General features: G+C 29.6%; 1 protein-coding gene across 11 annotated transcripts in view; it reads right to left on the bottom strand.

Moving 5' to 3' along the window:
- Positions 1-9621: 9621 nt before the first annotated feature.
- The window catches only part of LOC142325382 (uncharacterized), a 157207-nt gene continuing 149873 nt past the window's right edge, over positions 9622-16955 (bottom strand). For all 11 annotated transcript variants that reach the window (XM_075367089.1, XM_075367085.1, XM_075367083.1 and 8 more), the window contains 4 exons: positions 16519-16627; positions 15790-15994; positions 13356-13542; positions 9622-9969 (listed from right to left, as the gene is read on the bottom strand). In XM_075367089.1, coding sequence (XP_075223204.1) covers positions 9813-9969; positions 13356-13542; positions 15790-15994; positions 16519-16627 — 658 coding nt within the window. In that variant the 3' untranslated portion in view covers positions 9622-9812. The remainder of the gene's footprint in view (positions 9970-13355; positions 13543-15789; positions 15995-16518; positions 16628-16955) is intronic.

The raw sequence follows: 16955 nt of genomic DNA, 5'->3' as shown, positions 1-16955 counted from the left end.
GTATAGTTAAAAGAAGAGACAGACTTACATAGACCACATATTAAGGCATTCTGTAATAGTCAATTTGATATTGGAGGGACAGGTAGATGGGAAAAATCGTGTAGGCAGACAATGTCTGAAATATGTAAAATTGTAGGGATGTAGGATGTAGAGGGTATACCAAAATGAAACAACTGGCACTAGATAGCGAATCTTGGAGAGCTGCATCAAACCAGTCAAATGAATGAAGACAAAAAAATGCTATTTAGAGTTAGTGATTAAAAATTTTGTAATCTATTTGTGAAAAAAGAAGAGAGTATATATATATATAGTTGCACAACAACAAAAAAATGCAAAACGTGTATACTGATTAAATACATACCCTTATACACCATTGTATTATAGGCAAGAGTATTGCTATGCATGTGTCTACAAAATTATCAGTACTAGTCAGGTATTTAATATTACTAACTCTCATGGTTACTGAATGTTAGAGAATATAATCTAGGGTAATAATTACTTTTACCTTGCTGAATTTTCTCAAGTATTGTTTTGCAGTGTTTGAGTTTGTATACATGATTGAAAGGTGATAAGGCAGGACTATTTAATTCTTCTACTGCATGTATAAACTAGAATATAATATTAATTTGTATTAATATAAATAAATTTTAAAAAGACAAGCATATATCTTAAGTTGGAGTCATTAGAAGAAGAAAAATATAAATAGAAACTTCTTTGAGAACTATTGTAAAATGGAGAACAAAAAAGATTATGAAACTCATTCATTGACTGTACTGTACGTTAAATTAAGTTTGATTATTTTGTCAGTTTATCTGTAACTAGTGGATATTTAGTAATAAAAAATGTAAGCAAAAATCTGGCTGCAAAAATTAACTTAAGTACAGTACTCATCAAAGAACTAGAAGAGGGAGCCAAAATCAGTCCTAACCACTACGGTTTATGCGGGGGCGATCCACTGTGCAGGCCATCTGCCGAATTACAGAATGGGCCGACGAGGTGAAGAGAGGCACTTGGCGAACCAGGATAATTCCATTGATGCTATCACTAGACATAAAAAACGCGTTCGGAGCTATTGGTTAGGGTCACATTAATGACGCAATTGTGGCTAGGGGCCTCAGTCCATACCTACATAGACAAATTGAATGTTACTTGTCCAACAGAGGATGCCTGGTAGAAGCACAGGAGGAAACAATACATTTTCAAATGCACGGTGGAGTTCCGCAGGGCTCTGTTCTGGGGCCGTTGTTGTGGCTGGTGATTATAGATGAACTCCTTCAAAAGGAGTTTCCTGTCGGCGTCCAGGTCCTGGCTTATGCAGATGACCTTGCAGTCCTCGTAGAGGGAAGGACAGTCTTGGAGGTGCGAGAGAGGGTGTATGCAGCCATTGACACTATACAGGAGTGGTTGAAGTCCAGGGATCTGCAACTGTCTACGGAAAAATGCCAGTGTATTGCCTTTACGGGTAGAACCGTTCAATATTTCCATCAACGGTCATGCTATAGAAGAAACGAATAACATCAAGTACTTAGGAGTTATCCTCCAGAAAAACAGTAGATACATTAGCAAAGAAATGAAAGGTTTTATAGCTTGCATACTGAATATGGGGATAATTAGAAAACCTACTCTTACTGGAGTACAGTATCATCACAGGCAACCCCTTGGTTTGGTAAAATATTTTCAGCACACCATTTTAGAATTATTTTGAAATTTCGAAGCATAAATGTTACAAAAAATGGTAACACAAAAATTTCAATAACTCTGTAAATAATATGAATTTTTAAGTGAAATTTTTTTTATTTTGTTCACAAATAATTTTAGTTTTTAGAAACAGATAGATTAGATATAAATAGCAAGGATTTTTTTCAAATAAAGAACAAATTCAGTATTTTTTTTTTTTTAATGAAAAAAAGTTGAATTTTATTTTTTAAATAATTAATCAAGGGTGTAACACCATTTTGGATTGCAACACCACAATCTACATAATTTACTGAGTAATTACAATTTTTTTCATAATTTTATCGTGCATATTGTTATTTCTGTGGCATCTCTACCAAACATCTACTTTTTCTGATAAACATGCTTGAGGCTTTTAACTAGTACTTACAAAATAGGCTTGAGGCCGTAAGGGTTAATATACAGTTTCAAGTTATAAGTGTGGCTCAGTCGACTTGTGTTGCAACAGGACAGGTATTATCTTTGTTCCCATTAAAATATTTTTTCTATATGTAAAACATTATTCATTGGTAATTTGCAGTGTGACATTTACTCCCAAATCATTACTAGAAATTACATAATAAAATTTTTTACGGCTGTATTATAACATTTGAATTATGCGACTGGAACCTCTACCATAATGAAGGTCATTATGAAACAGATTTTCATTATGATACAGGTGTTCAATTAATCAAAAACCTTCTCTTTTCAACTTGTGACCAGTCAAAAGTAGGTATTATTTAATGTATCAGTTGTTTTTTTTTTTTACTTTGATTTAATTCAATTTAGTAGTTAGCAAGAAGAGGTTAATTTGAAAGTACACCAGCAGGTTTCTATATTACACTGTTTATCTTTTTGTTAATTATGTCAGATTCTGAGGAAGAAATGTCACTGATCAATATTAAAGGCAAAACTTATGACTAATAGCCTACTGCCACATAAATGCTTTGTTTAATGTGTTTTTGAAAAATAAAAAAAAGTTTCAATTAGCTGTGTATTCTATCATTGATATAAATCAATTATCCCAATATTTTCTTACCTGTAGAAAAAATACAGAATGCAATTTTCTGTAATGACCATTAATGCTTTCTTGTGAAGTTTATGACACTCACCAAGACTCATGTTGTAACTTCACACTCGTGCATTAATGGCTATCATTATAGGTTCATTGTATAATGTACTGTTATGTTAATACAACAATAAATTAATATTTTCCTAAGTTTACTGCTGCATTTATGAAATATTACTACTGAATGAATCTTCTACATTCCTTTCTTATATATGATTCCTCTTACTAACTAATTCACATTACTAATCTAGGAATCTTAAAATTACTTGAAGATTTGAGTACAGAAAATTCCATTTTTCTGCTAACAGAGCGGGAAGAACTTCATCACAATGAAGGTTGGCGCACCATAACTCTTGTATGAGCACTTTAAATGGAACGATTGCAGGAGCAAGTAGACCCAAAGGATCAAACAATGAAGAAATAATTGACAAAACAGAACATTTAGTGTAAGAAGTATTAACTTTTGATTTGATTTGATAACTGAAATCATCACCTTGAGGATCCTAAGACAATCCAAGTGTTTTGATATTTTCATCTTGTCTAATTTTATGAACTAATCAGAATCATTGAACATACCAGGCACATTTGAATGACATTCATGCTGCAAAATTCTGTATTTGTTATTTAAGCAATAACGAAATATTGTATAATTGTTTCAACTGATCGATGTGATCACAACCAGTGAGCAGATCATTGATATGGAATGATTTATGAGTTGGTATCATCATACCAGAGAATTCTTTGTAATGAAAAATCTCGAGGATTAATGCAAATTTGTCTCCTGATAGCAAGTAGCTGTGGGTTCTAAAACGAATTATAATTGAAAATAAATCTTGTTCTACTACTAGACCTGTAGCAAGAATTGAATTGATTGGCCATTTGAAGTTTTCGCGCTACTATTAAATACTACTCTTGTTTTGGTAGTGTTGGAAGATTCACGAAATACTGTGATGAGGCAAATAAAAGGTTTCAGATGGAACCTTGGACTGAGATGAATCTCCAGGTTGCATGTGATCTAATTCTTTATATTCTTTCATGAAATGGAAGTAGTCTTCCTTGAGTTTAGGATTTTTCTTAAATCTACGGTGTAATAAATTGAAACGATATTCAGCATTTGCAAACGAATCTCCTAAAGTACAATTTTCCTTACGAGGAAGAGATACAGCAAATCTGCCTTTGTCATCACGTAAGGTATTTTCAACAAAATGTTTTTTGCAGAAAGATTCCTCCTTGGTTGGTAAAAACGATCTTCTATCTCTTTGGATCTCCAAAATTATTCTAATTGAGAGGAAAGCTGTTCATTACTAACAAGAAGTGATATTGAATTTGAATTATTTTTCCGTTTACTAGATTTAGTAGGGATTTGACCTGAGACTATGAAACCAAGACTGGTTTCTTGAAGTATGGTATGATTGGAATTGAACAAGCGTAAGTAGAGAAAGATAATATTGAGCTCCTACGAGAATGTTGATTTGCCCAGGAAAAATAAAATGAGGATCGGCTTGAGAAGGAATTTCCCAGTCAGTTACGTTTACAAATTGATTGGGTAACAAACCTGTAATGGGGATGGCATTACATGACATTTCAAGTTAAAATTAAAATCTTCATATCTAGAATTAATATTTAAATCATTACTTAGCTTAGATTTGGTAATGACATTGCTAATACCTGTAATCGACATGAGAACAGGTTTGGTTTGAAATCCAAGTTTGGCGGCGCAAACCTTTCAGTACAAAATGAAATCATTGAAGCGGAATCAAGTAAGACCCTGGCTTAAATGAAATTACCTTTTAAGTTTTGAGTAATTAACTTTATTGTAATAAATTCTAGTCAATATTTAGATTCTTCAATGCATTAATATTTGAATTTACTTGGTCAATGAATTTAGATAAATTTTCAGAATTTTCCTTTTTTAATGGTTTTAAATTAATTTCTAAAGCATTTTTAGCTGCTATTAGCCTTTTGTTATCACAACGACCTTTAAGTAGAGTTCTATTGCAGTTTCAAAATTTTCATACGTTACTGATAAATTTCATCAAGAGAAATAAGAGAGCCTCTTAAGAAATTTGTAAGGTAATAAAATTTTTCAACATTAGAAAATTCTTCTCGATTATGAACTAAACTATTAAAAAAGAATTATGCCAAGCCTTCACATCACCGTGAAAGGGTTCAATTTATATAGGTTTTAAAGAAATTAGATTAGGTTTGTTAATCACTTTAGTTAAATCAGTTACCTCTGAAATTTTGAAACAATTTTCTAATTTTTTATGTTTTAATTTAAGTTTGTATCCTGTAGGTTTTTGTCTGTTGCATCTTGGTGCAATTAGATTTCCGATTGAACATCGAAAAATAGTTTTTTGTATTCTAACAGTTTGTCAAACTTAATGGTAAATAGATCATAATTGCCTGAATTAAGATCAAAGTTTTCAATGAATGTTTTTATATTGGCTATACTATTCTTCATAATGCCTCATTTTTTAATTAAATCCTTGAATTCCATTTTTATTGGAATCGTACACAAAATAATATTAAATTAGAATAAAATAAAGTTAAAGATAAATGTCATATAAAACAATATTGTTAAAGTAGACCTTATGCATAAAGTTGAATGAACTGGCTTGGTTGTAAATATATGATATTGCTAACTGCTGTGTGCAGGTCAGCGAACAATAGAAAGATTGCCTGAGATATATGTGCGCGTGTTTTGCACAGCGCAACAAAGGAAAAACTTGTCCAAACTGGAATCGAGGGTTGATTCCTTATACCTGGCTAACTTTATAGATAAAATTTTTAACTGTATTATAAAACATTGAAATATTTAACTATTGAAATATTCATGAACTTGAATGTGTTACTAATTTTAATTTTTTAATTGCACTTTTAACATACACCCTTAATTTTTGAAACACTTTTTATAAATAAATTATAAATACTGTGTTTTTGGCTTGGTTTGAACTTACTGAAACCCTGAATGAATGCTGTAGAGTGGCAAAGTCCGTGTCGTTAATACGACAACTTGACGATGCTGTCCCTCAATCTGGCCCGGAGGATCATGAAACATTGTTAGATCCTGACTGTGAGGACCATGAAACGTGAGGTAGATGTTAGAGCGAGGTTGGACTGTATATGTTCATAGGTGGTGAATGAAGACTACGCCTTGTTGTTTGTTGAATAATGGTTTAATGAATCGTCGCCTTGACAGTTAATGAAATGTATAATTGAACTTGATACATATCTTTACATATATAATTAAATTAAATAACATATAACTTATACTAACTAAACATTGATCCGAACTTGTCCATCCGTAGTGAAAGTGCATTCGACCGCTCTGGATCTGATTCTGATGTAGAATGCTAGTACCAGCTTAACTCTACGTTGAGCGCTAGCACCCACTAGATCGCAGCACCAGACGGCTTGACGTGCAACAGAACAATGTGATGAAAGACTTTTCAAGGCCAACTTTTTAATAACATATAATAGATGCTGGGAATGTTCAGCAACATTATTGGCAGTTTGTTTTTGAAGATGGTAAAATTTGAAAAGGTCAACACTCTTACTATGCCTAATTTAAATTTTATCTAGAGAAAACATTATTTGTGTGTGACATTAATGTTTATTATGAACATACTTAATTCTTTATCTACTAGATTGATTTTAAAAAGTGCCATCTTAAATATATTAAATAATTAAATATATATTTTTACTTCCTTGTACAATTAAAGGAAGTATTGTAATTGTGAAAGATTTCGGTTTTCAGATTTCAGCGAAAATATCAATTTTGACCATCCATGAATCCATGTTGACTAGTTTTGGAGTTACAATAAATAATAATTCAATAAAAACAATTAAAAAAGAAAAAAAATATCAGTTATTTTATCAATGTCATGTGATATACGCATCATATTTTATTTTTTTTAAATTGTGACAATTGGTTTTATTTTAATTACATTCTTGCAGTTGTGTAGGATTCTTACTAATGTGTATGTTGTGCTGCTTATATTTGCATTCTATTAATGATTTATTTCTTAACAGTATTTCTGAATTTTTAATATTTAATTCTTATTATTTACAGATTGAACAACTGAAATTAGAACTATTAGCTCTTCGATCTCAGACTGATAACAGATTGATTTGTAGCAGTGTTAATATGCTTCCAGAGAGCAGTGATTGTGCATTACCAGTCTGTCCTCCAGAACATCAAAGCTTACTTGGTGAAAATAATCAACTTAAAGAGAAGGTTTAAAAAACTAGTTGATGCTTTGAGCGATTCTCTACAACAGAATTATTTGATATTAGCAGATATTATTTGAAGCAGATGCAGGCTTTTAAAACCATCCTTCTCATGATGTTGATTGCAACTTACCTTTAATACTTACCTTCTTTCATCCAAGTAAAAAGTACATCATAATTGATTACTCAATATTACTATGCATATGAATTGACTTGACTAATTTAGACTTTCATTATTTCTAACTGTACTCTGTCCAGCATGAAAATGTATTGAAAGTATATTTAGGATTTGTGAGAGAGTTTTTCTCTCTAAAACCAGTTCCCATTTGAAAAAAATTAATTAGAACAAATTTTTTTTGTATTGAAATGTATGATAGTTATTTTGTTTATTTCCATATGGTGGCCAGTAATCAAGGTAATAGAGGGAATAAAATTGTTAATAAAGTAATTAAAATAATTTGTGTAATTGTCCTTCAAATAATTTCATAACTGTTGTACAAATAAGCTCATGAATTTTTAACTTTACTTTTTAATTATTTCCTTTTGATCATAATAAATATAAAAATGACAGAGAATTTTTAAATAATCTTATATCATCCAAAACTTACCTCCAATGATGGTTGTGTTTGTTAGGATAATATTCTAATAACGATGTATGGCTCTTAGTCCCAAACTCTCATTACACTCAATGATGGGGAGCGTAAAAAGATTGGTATAAACTGTTGAAATTCTTTATGTATGATTGGCTCCAATTTGGCACATGCATAAAAACCAGGCAGATTGGAAAACACCAGTTAATTAATATCTACTAAAATATTAAAAAGAAACTGAAATTTAAGTAATCTACTTGTATAAGAAAAAACTAAGGAGTAAATTGGAAAAATAGTTTTAAAGATTAGTGGTGCAAATTTCTTTTCTACTTTCATTTCTTTTAATGTGGTGGTTTTTTTGGAATTTAGATCTGGTACTTTCCAAAACATTTCATTGATTTTAAAGTAAAAGCTGACTGCCAATCTATATTTTTGAGGAGTTAGATTGTCTAGTGATGTGGAAAGTGATTAGATAATAAAAATTATGCTTGTGAAGAAATTGCAAATGAAACCTATTTGACAGTTTGCTTGAAGTTATTTACAAAATAAGGCATCTGATCATTTACTTGGTTTTATAGAAATGGTTTGCCTCAAACATATTTCCAGATCTGTTAGCTTTTCCAAGCTATTTTTACTATCTCTTTTGGTGTACTTCATTAATGTATGCGGCTGGAACTTAAATCTAGAAAAAGATTAAAAAATGACTTGGTTGTATTGTAAGAAAAAAATGTTTGATTTATTGTTATTAAAATTAAAACAGTTTTGGTGTTTTTTGTTTTTTTTTTGTAATAAAAACCAAAGAGATATCATTTATAATATTTGATTATTTTTTCAGTGAGATCTGCTAACAGGATAATTTAATTGCATGTAAAAGCTGTATTTATTGTCCATAGATTGCAAGATAGAAATAAACTAAATTCAGGAGCATAAATTTTAGTGATGCCCATTAAAACTGTGGTGTTTCCATTGTATCTTGTGTTTCCATCTTGTTATATCCTCCTCAAAAATCTTCTTTACCTCCTCTTCTTCAAGCTTCTCTAAATTTCACCGTTTCATCTGACACTTTTTCTTCAGGTTTTTAAATCCCAGTCTACATTTCATTATCACTAAATTATGGTCGCTATCAATGTCTGATCCAGGGTAAGTTTTGCAGTCATTTTAAATCTTTGCTTAACCATGATATAATCTATCTGATATCTTGCATCTTAGGTTTTGATTTTATCCTTATTACAATGATTCTATCGTTATGCATTTTGATGTACTTTACTCTCTTCCCTATATTCTTGTTCATTACAAAACCTACTCCTCCTGCCTGTCTTTTATTTGAAGCTGTGTTAATTATTCACAAATCACCTGACCAAAAGTCGTTTTCCTCTTCCCACTGAACCTCACTAATTCCTATTACATTTACATTTTCCTCTTTAAATTTTCTAACCTACCAACCTTTTTTAGACTTCTAACATTCCACGCTTCGACTCGTAGAATGTTATTTTTTAATTTTCTGGTGATCCCTTCCTTAGTAGTTCCCACCCAGAGATCCGAATGGGGGACTAGTTTACCTCCGGAATATTTTACCAAGGAAGGCGCCTCCATTTTTGTTACTACAGTTACATTTTCTTGGAAAAAAAGCAGCTGTAGTTTTCCATTGCTATCAGCTGCACAGTACTCAGAAAATTGAGTGATGTTGATATGGCCATTTAAAACCTCCTGACCTATGCCCTTAACAACTACTGAAAGAGCTGCTGCCCTCTTTCAGGAATCATTCCTTAGTCTGGCTCTCAACAAATATCTCTCCAATTTGGTCGCACCTTCAGTCCTGCTACTCAGTATCACTGAGCACTCAGCTCTCTCACCATCGGCAAGATCTCATGATTCATAAAAGGAGAAGATATAAATAATTAAAGGTACATAATGAAGTCTTTTGATCATTGGGGATCAATTTACTGCACTGTCACAAAACTAACTAACCTCTGAATGACCAGCCACTAACATAGCTGAACTGACAACAAACAAAAATTAAGATCTGATAACAATATGACTTTATTAATATTATTTTATTTTAATATTAAACTACATTATAAGATTTTTAAGAGACATTCAGTCTTATATTTAGTAACAAGTATATATATATATATATATATATATATACTGTAATTGTATTGAGCCATTTTTAACAGAACAAATTTTTTTTTTTCAAATCATTATGCTTAGGAATTTGTTGACAGCTTTCTGATGAATGAAATAATATCCTTCATATCAAGTCGACATGAATGATAAATAAGATTACACTGACTTTCCATTAAACCTGATTTAATAGCTTCAAAAGTTGATGTACCATGAACCATAAAATGTAAAAACTCATTCCTGAAAACAATCAAGAGATTAACTCATTTTATTCACTTTAATATAAATACAATTAACTTACAAAATGTATCTGCTACTATCATATTTATGAGTTCATACTTAAATTATTTATACCTACATTTATGATAATATAATTCACATTTTATGTAAATTTTTATTCCAGCTAAATCCTCAATAGCAGTATTATTTCTATTTATACATACTTTTAAGACAGGATTGATGAGGTATGAAAAGTCAGTTGTTATGAACAGCTACTTAGTCACTCTATAACTTTACCTATATATTTTAAGCTAATTATGGTAAAGGGTCGATGGTGCTCTTAGTTTATTATTCCTACTCCTTTCCTCACTTGTGAAATTTTTATATTAAAAAACTGAAGATTTTCCTTTTAGATGACTTTTAAACACTTAATTCAGCTTTACACACATGTGATACAGGTAAAAAATTCTACAAATACAGCATTTAATAAATCTTTATTGATTTTTAATTTTAATTTGTCTTAAATTGATTTAATTAGTCTTTTCTTATTGTCCTTGTCAATTTAGGGATTTTTGTACCATGTTTTTTTGTTAGCAGTCATTTTTCAATTAATTGCTACTTTAATCAAAAATGGTGTTTTAAAAATTAAAAAAATAAATTATAGTTATTTTGATAAGCTGAAAAATAGAATGTTTATAGTAATTAAATATAGTCATTAGTATGATGGATAAAAATATTATTTATGACTAAATGTTCACAGGTCAAATTGTTAAGTTTAAAAATTAATATTAACAGTATTACAGACATATATATGTACATTTAACATTGCTAATTAATTGAAAATTATTTTTTAGTGTAGATTTTACAATTATAAACTCTCTTGTAAAGGCTGTACTCTTCACCAAACCTGAACATCACCAACAGAGTTCTTTCAGTCTCACTTAAAAGATGCATTATTATTTCATAAAACAAAATGAATAAATGAAGGTAATAATAATAATAAAATCTGAAAAAAAATTTCAACCACTACAACTTAATTCTCCAATACATAATTTAGAAACAATCAAATTCTGTACTTCTATGTTAAAGTAAGAATCCAAATTAAGACGTTAATAATGTGCAACTGTTATAGCATAATACAAATTGTTAACTTAATTCAACTTCCTATGTTGATCGATTAGAAGTTACTGCTTGAACAACATTTAGACACTTGCAAAAATTTACTGGGTGTCTATAAATCGCAAAATTACCAAAATCAATTGGTTATTACCAATAACTGATATAGAGCTATGGAATATAACATGTCACTAGTCCATTTCCTGCATTCACATCTGGAAATAATTCCTGCATCTTTCCACCAATCTTTGGGAAATAAGTGTTGAACATGGTGAATGTTTCAATCAAGATTTCAGTTTTAGAAAACCATTACAAAGGCAAATGAGTAATTATATGCTACTACTGTTGAACTTTAATTTGAGATGTACCTGAGGCTACCTACAAAAGGAGAGCATTCACTAAGAAGTTTTAATGTATAATGTAAGAACGAGTATATGACATCCCTTAACATTAGTTATAACTTTTATAAATCTTTAATATGCTATTTGTATTAAACTGAGGGTGATAAAAAAGTGTAAACTACATGAAAAAAAATATAATAAGCTTCTCAAATCCATGGATTCATTAACTATTAGAAAATATCATAATGTCAGTTAATACATTACATTGTTACAAGAGAAATACAATAAATGTTGTGACCAGTCAATTATCTAGTAACAACAATTAACCAATTATTAGGTCAGATATGCCAATTAAATAGCCAATATAAATCATCACCTTCAAGATGTACCTGTTTACTCATTAGAAAATGTTTATATTGTCAAGTGTTGATATATTTCTAAATGGTTAAAATTTATCATCTATTTTTAACATTTCTAGTTTATTCTCTCTATTTGTTATTGTATGAGCATACATAAATATAAGAGGTCATCAATCTGAAAATTTCTTTATTTCTGTATCCTCTTAAATGTTCTAAAAATGTTTGTTTAAGAATCTATCAGTTTTACCAATATGTATTGTTTAAAATTCTATAAATGTCATTCTGTTAAATTTATCTTGTGATATTTTGATTATGATTTAAATACTTTATTAAATTTATTGATTTAAAAGATATAGAGTAATTTTCACTATTTTACGCACTAAAAAATAAATCAATTATTTAAAAAATAGTTCAGCAGTTATATTCTGCAGAAAATGTTGCATATTTAGGAACAAAGTTTCTGACTTGTATTCTTAATGTTATAGAAATTCAAGCAATTCAGATTTACTATTCCTTTCACCAACATATTATTTAAAACATTAATTGCAAAAATTTAAGTTTGTAATATAATGATCATCACTACATAGTTTGTTACTATAAGTATGAAATGAAAAGCTGAAATCCTCTTTTAACACATGAAAAGCTCACAATATTGAGCTTCTGTAGAAATATTTTATTGGTAATATTTTAGAATGCAACCTTATGTGAAATCTGCTTCATTAACTTTCAATTAATTTCATGTAATTTTAATTCCCGCAAACTTAATAATAAAATAATACTTTATTAAATGTAACTGCAACTCAATTATGAATAAGCTATTTTTTCCAGTAAAACTCAAAAGAAAGTAATCATTACAATGTTTAAAGTTAATGATAGTAATTCAATGTTTAGTAAAATTTAAGAATTCATGAAAGTTTCAAGTAAGCACACAGACATATCAGTATTATAACTATTTCTAAAGTAGAAATTCCCCTTGATAAGCACCTTGTACATATATACCATGAACTATTATTACTAGGCAAAAATAAGGAAGGACTCTAAAGAATTAAATGGTCACAATTTCTTTTTTATTTAGCAGTCTGTTAAAGTTTGAACTGTCAACCATACCATATTTATTCTTTTTTTGTGAATGAATGCTACTGAAGGGGAGTTGCATAAAGCCCATAATGGCTAGATACAGAGAGGGTGGCAGGGCAACCGAAACCATCACATGGAGGGTGTCTTCCCCGTATGGGTTCAGAATGAAGGGGAGTTGTATCATATACTTTTCCGATTTTTTTTTGTTGAGGAAGACAAGTGCATATTGTAGTTAAAAATTAGCAATGAGTTTTAAAATAACAATTCTTCTTCATTAATTGCATAAACATACATTTAGTAAAATAATAATCAGAAGTGATATAGACCAAAATAAATAATTTCTAGTGATAATAATATCACTACATAAAACTAAGATTAATTATAAGGAACCATTTTTAAAGCAACAGAAATATATACTTTTACAAAATCTTCCTTGATATCATTGATAATTTCATAGAAACACGTAATAAACAATTAAAATAATAAATATTGTATTAATTTAATAGAAACATACCTGGCCAAACCATCAATGATTTTGTCCCAACTAGACCCAAGTTTATTGTCTACTTTTTTTGTTGATGTTTGCACAGCTAAACAAACAGTTCTTTGCCAGCAAGCATCTGCATCTATTTTCATTGCATTAAGTATTGTTTCTGTATTATGAAATAACATTCCGATTTCACTTTCATTGTAATTATTACCTGAAACATGTAATGAAAACTATAATAAATCATTTTAATTTCAGGTTAATCTTTTAAGACTTTCATTGTGTATAATTTCAAAAGATTATTATAATGTACAATTTTTAGGATGATAGTTAAAACACTCTTCAACATTGTAGCGCTACTTCTACCCTCAAAATTGTTTTTAGTGTTTTCATTTTTCATGAGCACTTTTAATATTTTCTCAATGTAAAATATATTGAATTTAAGTAAAATTAATGATAAAATAAGAACTGACAGTGTAATACCTTTTATAAGATTATTTTCTTTTAGTTTGGATCCGACAAGCAGCAGATTATATGAAAAACACAGACACAGTCTACACATTTTATCTGCATAATATTACATAATGCAAATATGTAATATCCTATTCACATCATCACTGTCATTTGATGAATACTGAGTACCGAGCTATTTAGTTAATAGGATCCCAGCAATTCAACTCTTGTATATATAGGAAATAAAAACCTACATGAATTTTAATTAACATTAATTAATGTTAATTATATAAGGTTGGTAACCATGGACCAACCATTCGTTGGTAAATCCATGGAAAATTCACTTACAGTTATAAAAAATTAATATTCTTGGTAATACTTAGCTTAGGTTGTGCCCACACAATCTTGACTAAAGTATAGCATATCAAAGGACTAAGGATAGCATAATCATATGACCTAGGGATCTAAGGAAGATCCTCTATTTAATTTGACATCAGGTGGAGAATTTGAGGAGATTGCAATTTAAAATGCTCATAGAAGAACACCAATGACTAAGGACAATGGTCAACCCAAAACCCAAAGTAAGGTTTTCATGTCTGAATAACTTAATCCCAATAAGTTAAATATACCTGTATAAAGGACAATTAAGTTCAAACATATAAGCAAATATTTATTAATTTTTGAAGCTGGGTGATTTCGTAGCTCACATGTCATGATGATTGCAAACCCACATATACCAATGAGTTTATAGGGGGGGCCCATCACTGTTGGCTGTTTCATATTTTAAGTATTCCGAACCAGCTTAGAAAGCTTACTATTAAACATTTATCATTAACTAATGCTGCATCCTTACTTATGTTATTTTCTTACTTAAATAATGTAATAACATATTAATTTTTATAATCATAAATTTTAATTGTTTGAAATTTCTATAGTATAATATTAGGAATATTTTTTTCAGCTTTATTCTTTGTTAAAGAGGAATATTTTTCTTATACATTCAGGAATCATTTAGAAGACATCAAAATTTAATTTTCTAATATTAAAATCGCTAATACTTACGAATTAAGAATAATAAAAAACTTTTATTTGGTATTCTAGAAATTCAAAGGACTAGACTGTATGTAGTCTATCCCAATTTACACGAGGAGTTTCATCAATTTGTTACATTAATGGAAAATATAAAAACATGTTTGTAATATGCTTGTTAAATGTTCTTATAATCCATAACCACTATGACACCTTAAATTTGACTGAAACATTGAAACGCCAATTATTGAGACTGTTTATCAATAATACTGATAAAATGTAAGTGTGTTAACAAGAAAGAGCAACATCTATGCAGCATCAAAGAAATTTTTCTCAAAGAAAAAACCAAAAATTAAACAAGACAGCAACTGCCTATATCAATTCTTCAGAAACTGTGAAGGGCTGTTTTTCCAAAATAGACATCACATAAGATAAAGGACATATGTATAACAACAAGGTGTCATAACCATAAGAGATCTACACAAGACAAAGTTACTCCTAAAAATGACAAAAGCCATTTTCAAGAACAATAAGCATCCCTTACCAGGCTTACTTAGAAGAGTGGTGAATGAAGTGGTTTCCATAGCATTTTTCATTGATCCAAGTATACTGAGCATATCAAAATTCTGTGCCTATAAAAGTGCAGGTGATATTCAGCCCTATAAACAATATACAAGGCATGCCTGTATAATTAACATCATTTCTCTCAAAAGAAGCAACTTTGACTGGTGCCATTTGTAACTTGAATGCTTTACAGGCACTTAAGCAATAACAAAGGCTAAGACAGACAATGTAAAGCAACAAATTGAAAGGCAACAAAAGAATGGCATCATTATATTAAAAGAAAAAACATCAGTCTATTACAAAGCCTTCTTGGATCAGTCCAAGAACCTTCTTGGTTCAGTCACCTCTTACACATGTTCTAGATCATCGTACACCATCCTATTATTAAGAAAGATTCGTCAAAATAAAAATTTACCTCTTGAGAGACGAGTCATGGCATTAGGTATAAAAAATCGGATAACTCGTGGCACTATATATACTAATACAAAAACCAGAAAACTTGCTGTAATTAATGATTTACTATTAACATCAACAACCGGATGTAAACCACCTTTATCATGTTTCAGTGTTTTTCCTCCAATTGGAATTTGCAGAAATGGTACTGCAAAGTTTAGTTCAACCTAAAATAATTAAAAAATCAGATTATTCCTTTATTAATTATTTACATGCCAAGATCATTTTAAGAGTAATGCTATAAATAAATACAATGATTCAAATTATTTATCATATTTAATGAGATTTAATGATTTTGTTAGTTTACCATAATAAGCTGTTGAAAAAAGTGACTATATCACATTTAGTATTCTCAGGTTCTTACAATTACATTACAATGTTGTCTCCTTTCACATTGTGAAATTAATTACAATACATATTATAAGTGGAATAAATAAGAAACAGCTTCACATCTAAAATAGGTATTTTATCACTTACACTGAATTTGAATTTTTCTCTTTTGCTATATTCTGTAATTGACTATTTTCCTGAAATTCATCACTCCTTCAGCCCTCACAATGAAAAGTTACAAGGTTATATTGCATTTAACTTATCAGTCATGCAGCTAGCACTGATGTAAAAAAATCAGTATAAAAAATTAAGAAGCTAAGATAAAAATGCAATTAAAGTAAAACATAAATTATTAACATACCCTGATGTTGCTTTCATCATTGTTAAAGGTTAAAAATCTTTTCTGGCGAATTTTATTTGCAATTTTAGTAGTCTTATTCTGATGATTGTGATGATGATTTTCTGTAACACTGAATTTAAGATCACAAATAAAATAACAATTACCATATTACAACTTTTACTAATGATTTTTGTTGTTTAGTATACTTAATAATACACATAGCTAGCCACTCATTAAGAAGCTATAATGGTAATCCCTTTTTGGGTTTTGCTTGTACACAGGTTTGTGTAATGTAAAGAAAGACTAAACTATTGTACGTAGATTATTTCAGTTTAGTTGAGTCTGACTTTGCAGTAATGACATAATAATTGCAGTATTATTATGCAATTACATAGTAATTGCATTCAACGATTGGTAAAAGATATAAAATTATTCTGGGGTGTCGTTGCTTGTTGTTG

This window comes from Lycorma delicatula, chromosome 5 (assembly GCF_047948215.1).
Source record: "Lycorma delicatula isolate Av1 chromosome 5, ASM4794821v1, whole genome shotgun sequence".
Classification (NCBI taxonomy): Eukaryota; Metazoa; Arthropoda; class Insecta; order Hemiptera; family Fulgoridae; genus Lycorma; species Lycorma delicatula.
This window is presented reverse-complemented; position numbering and strand designations above follow the sequence as displayed.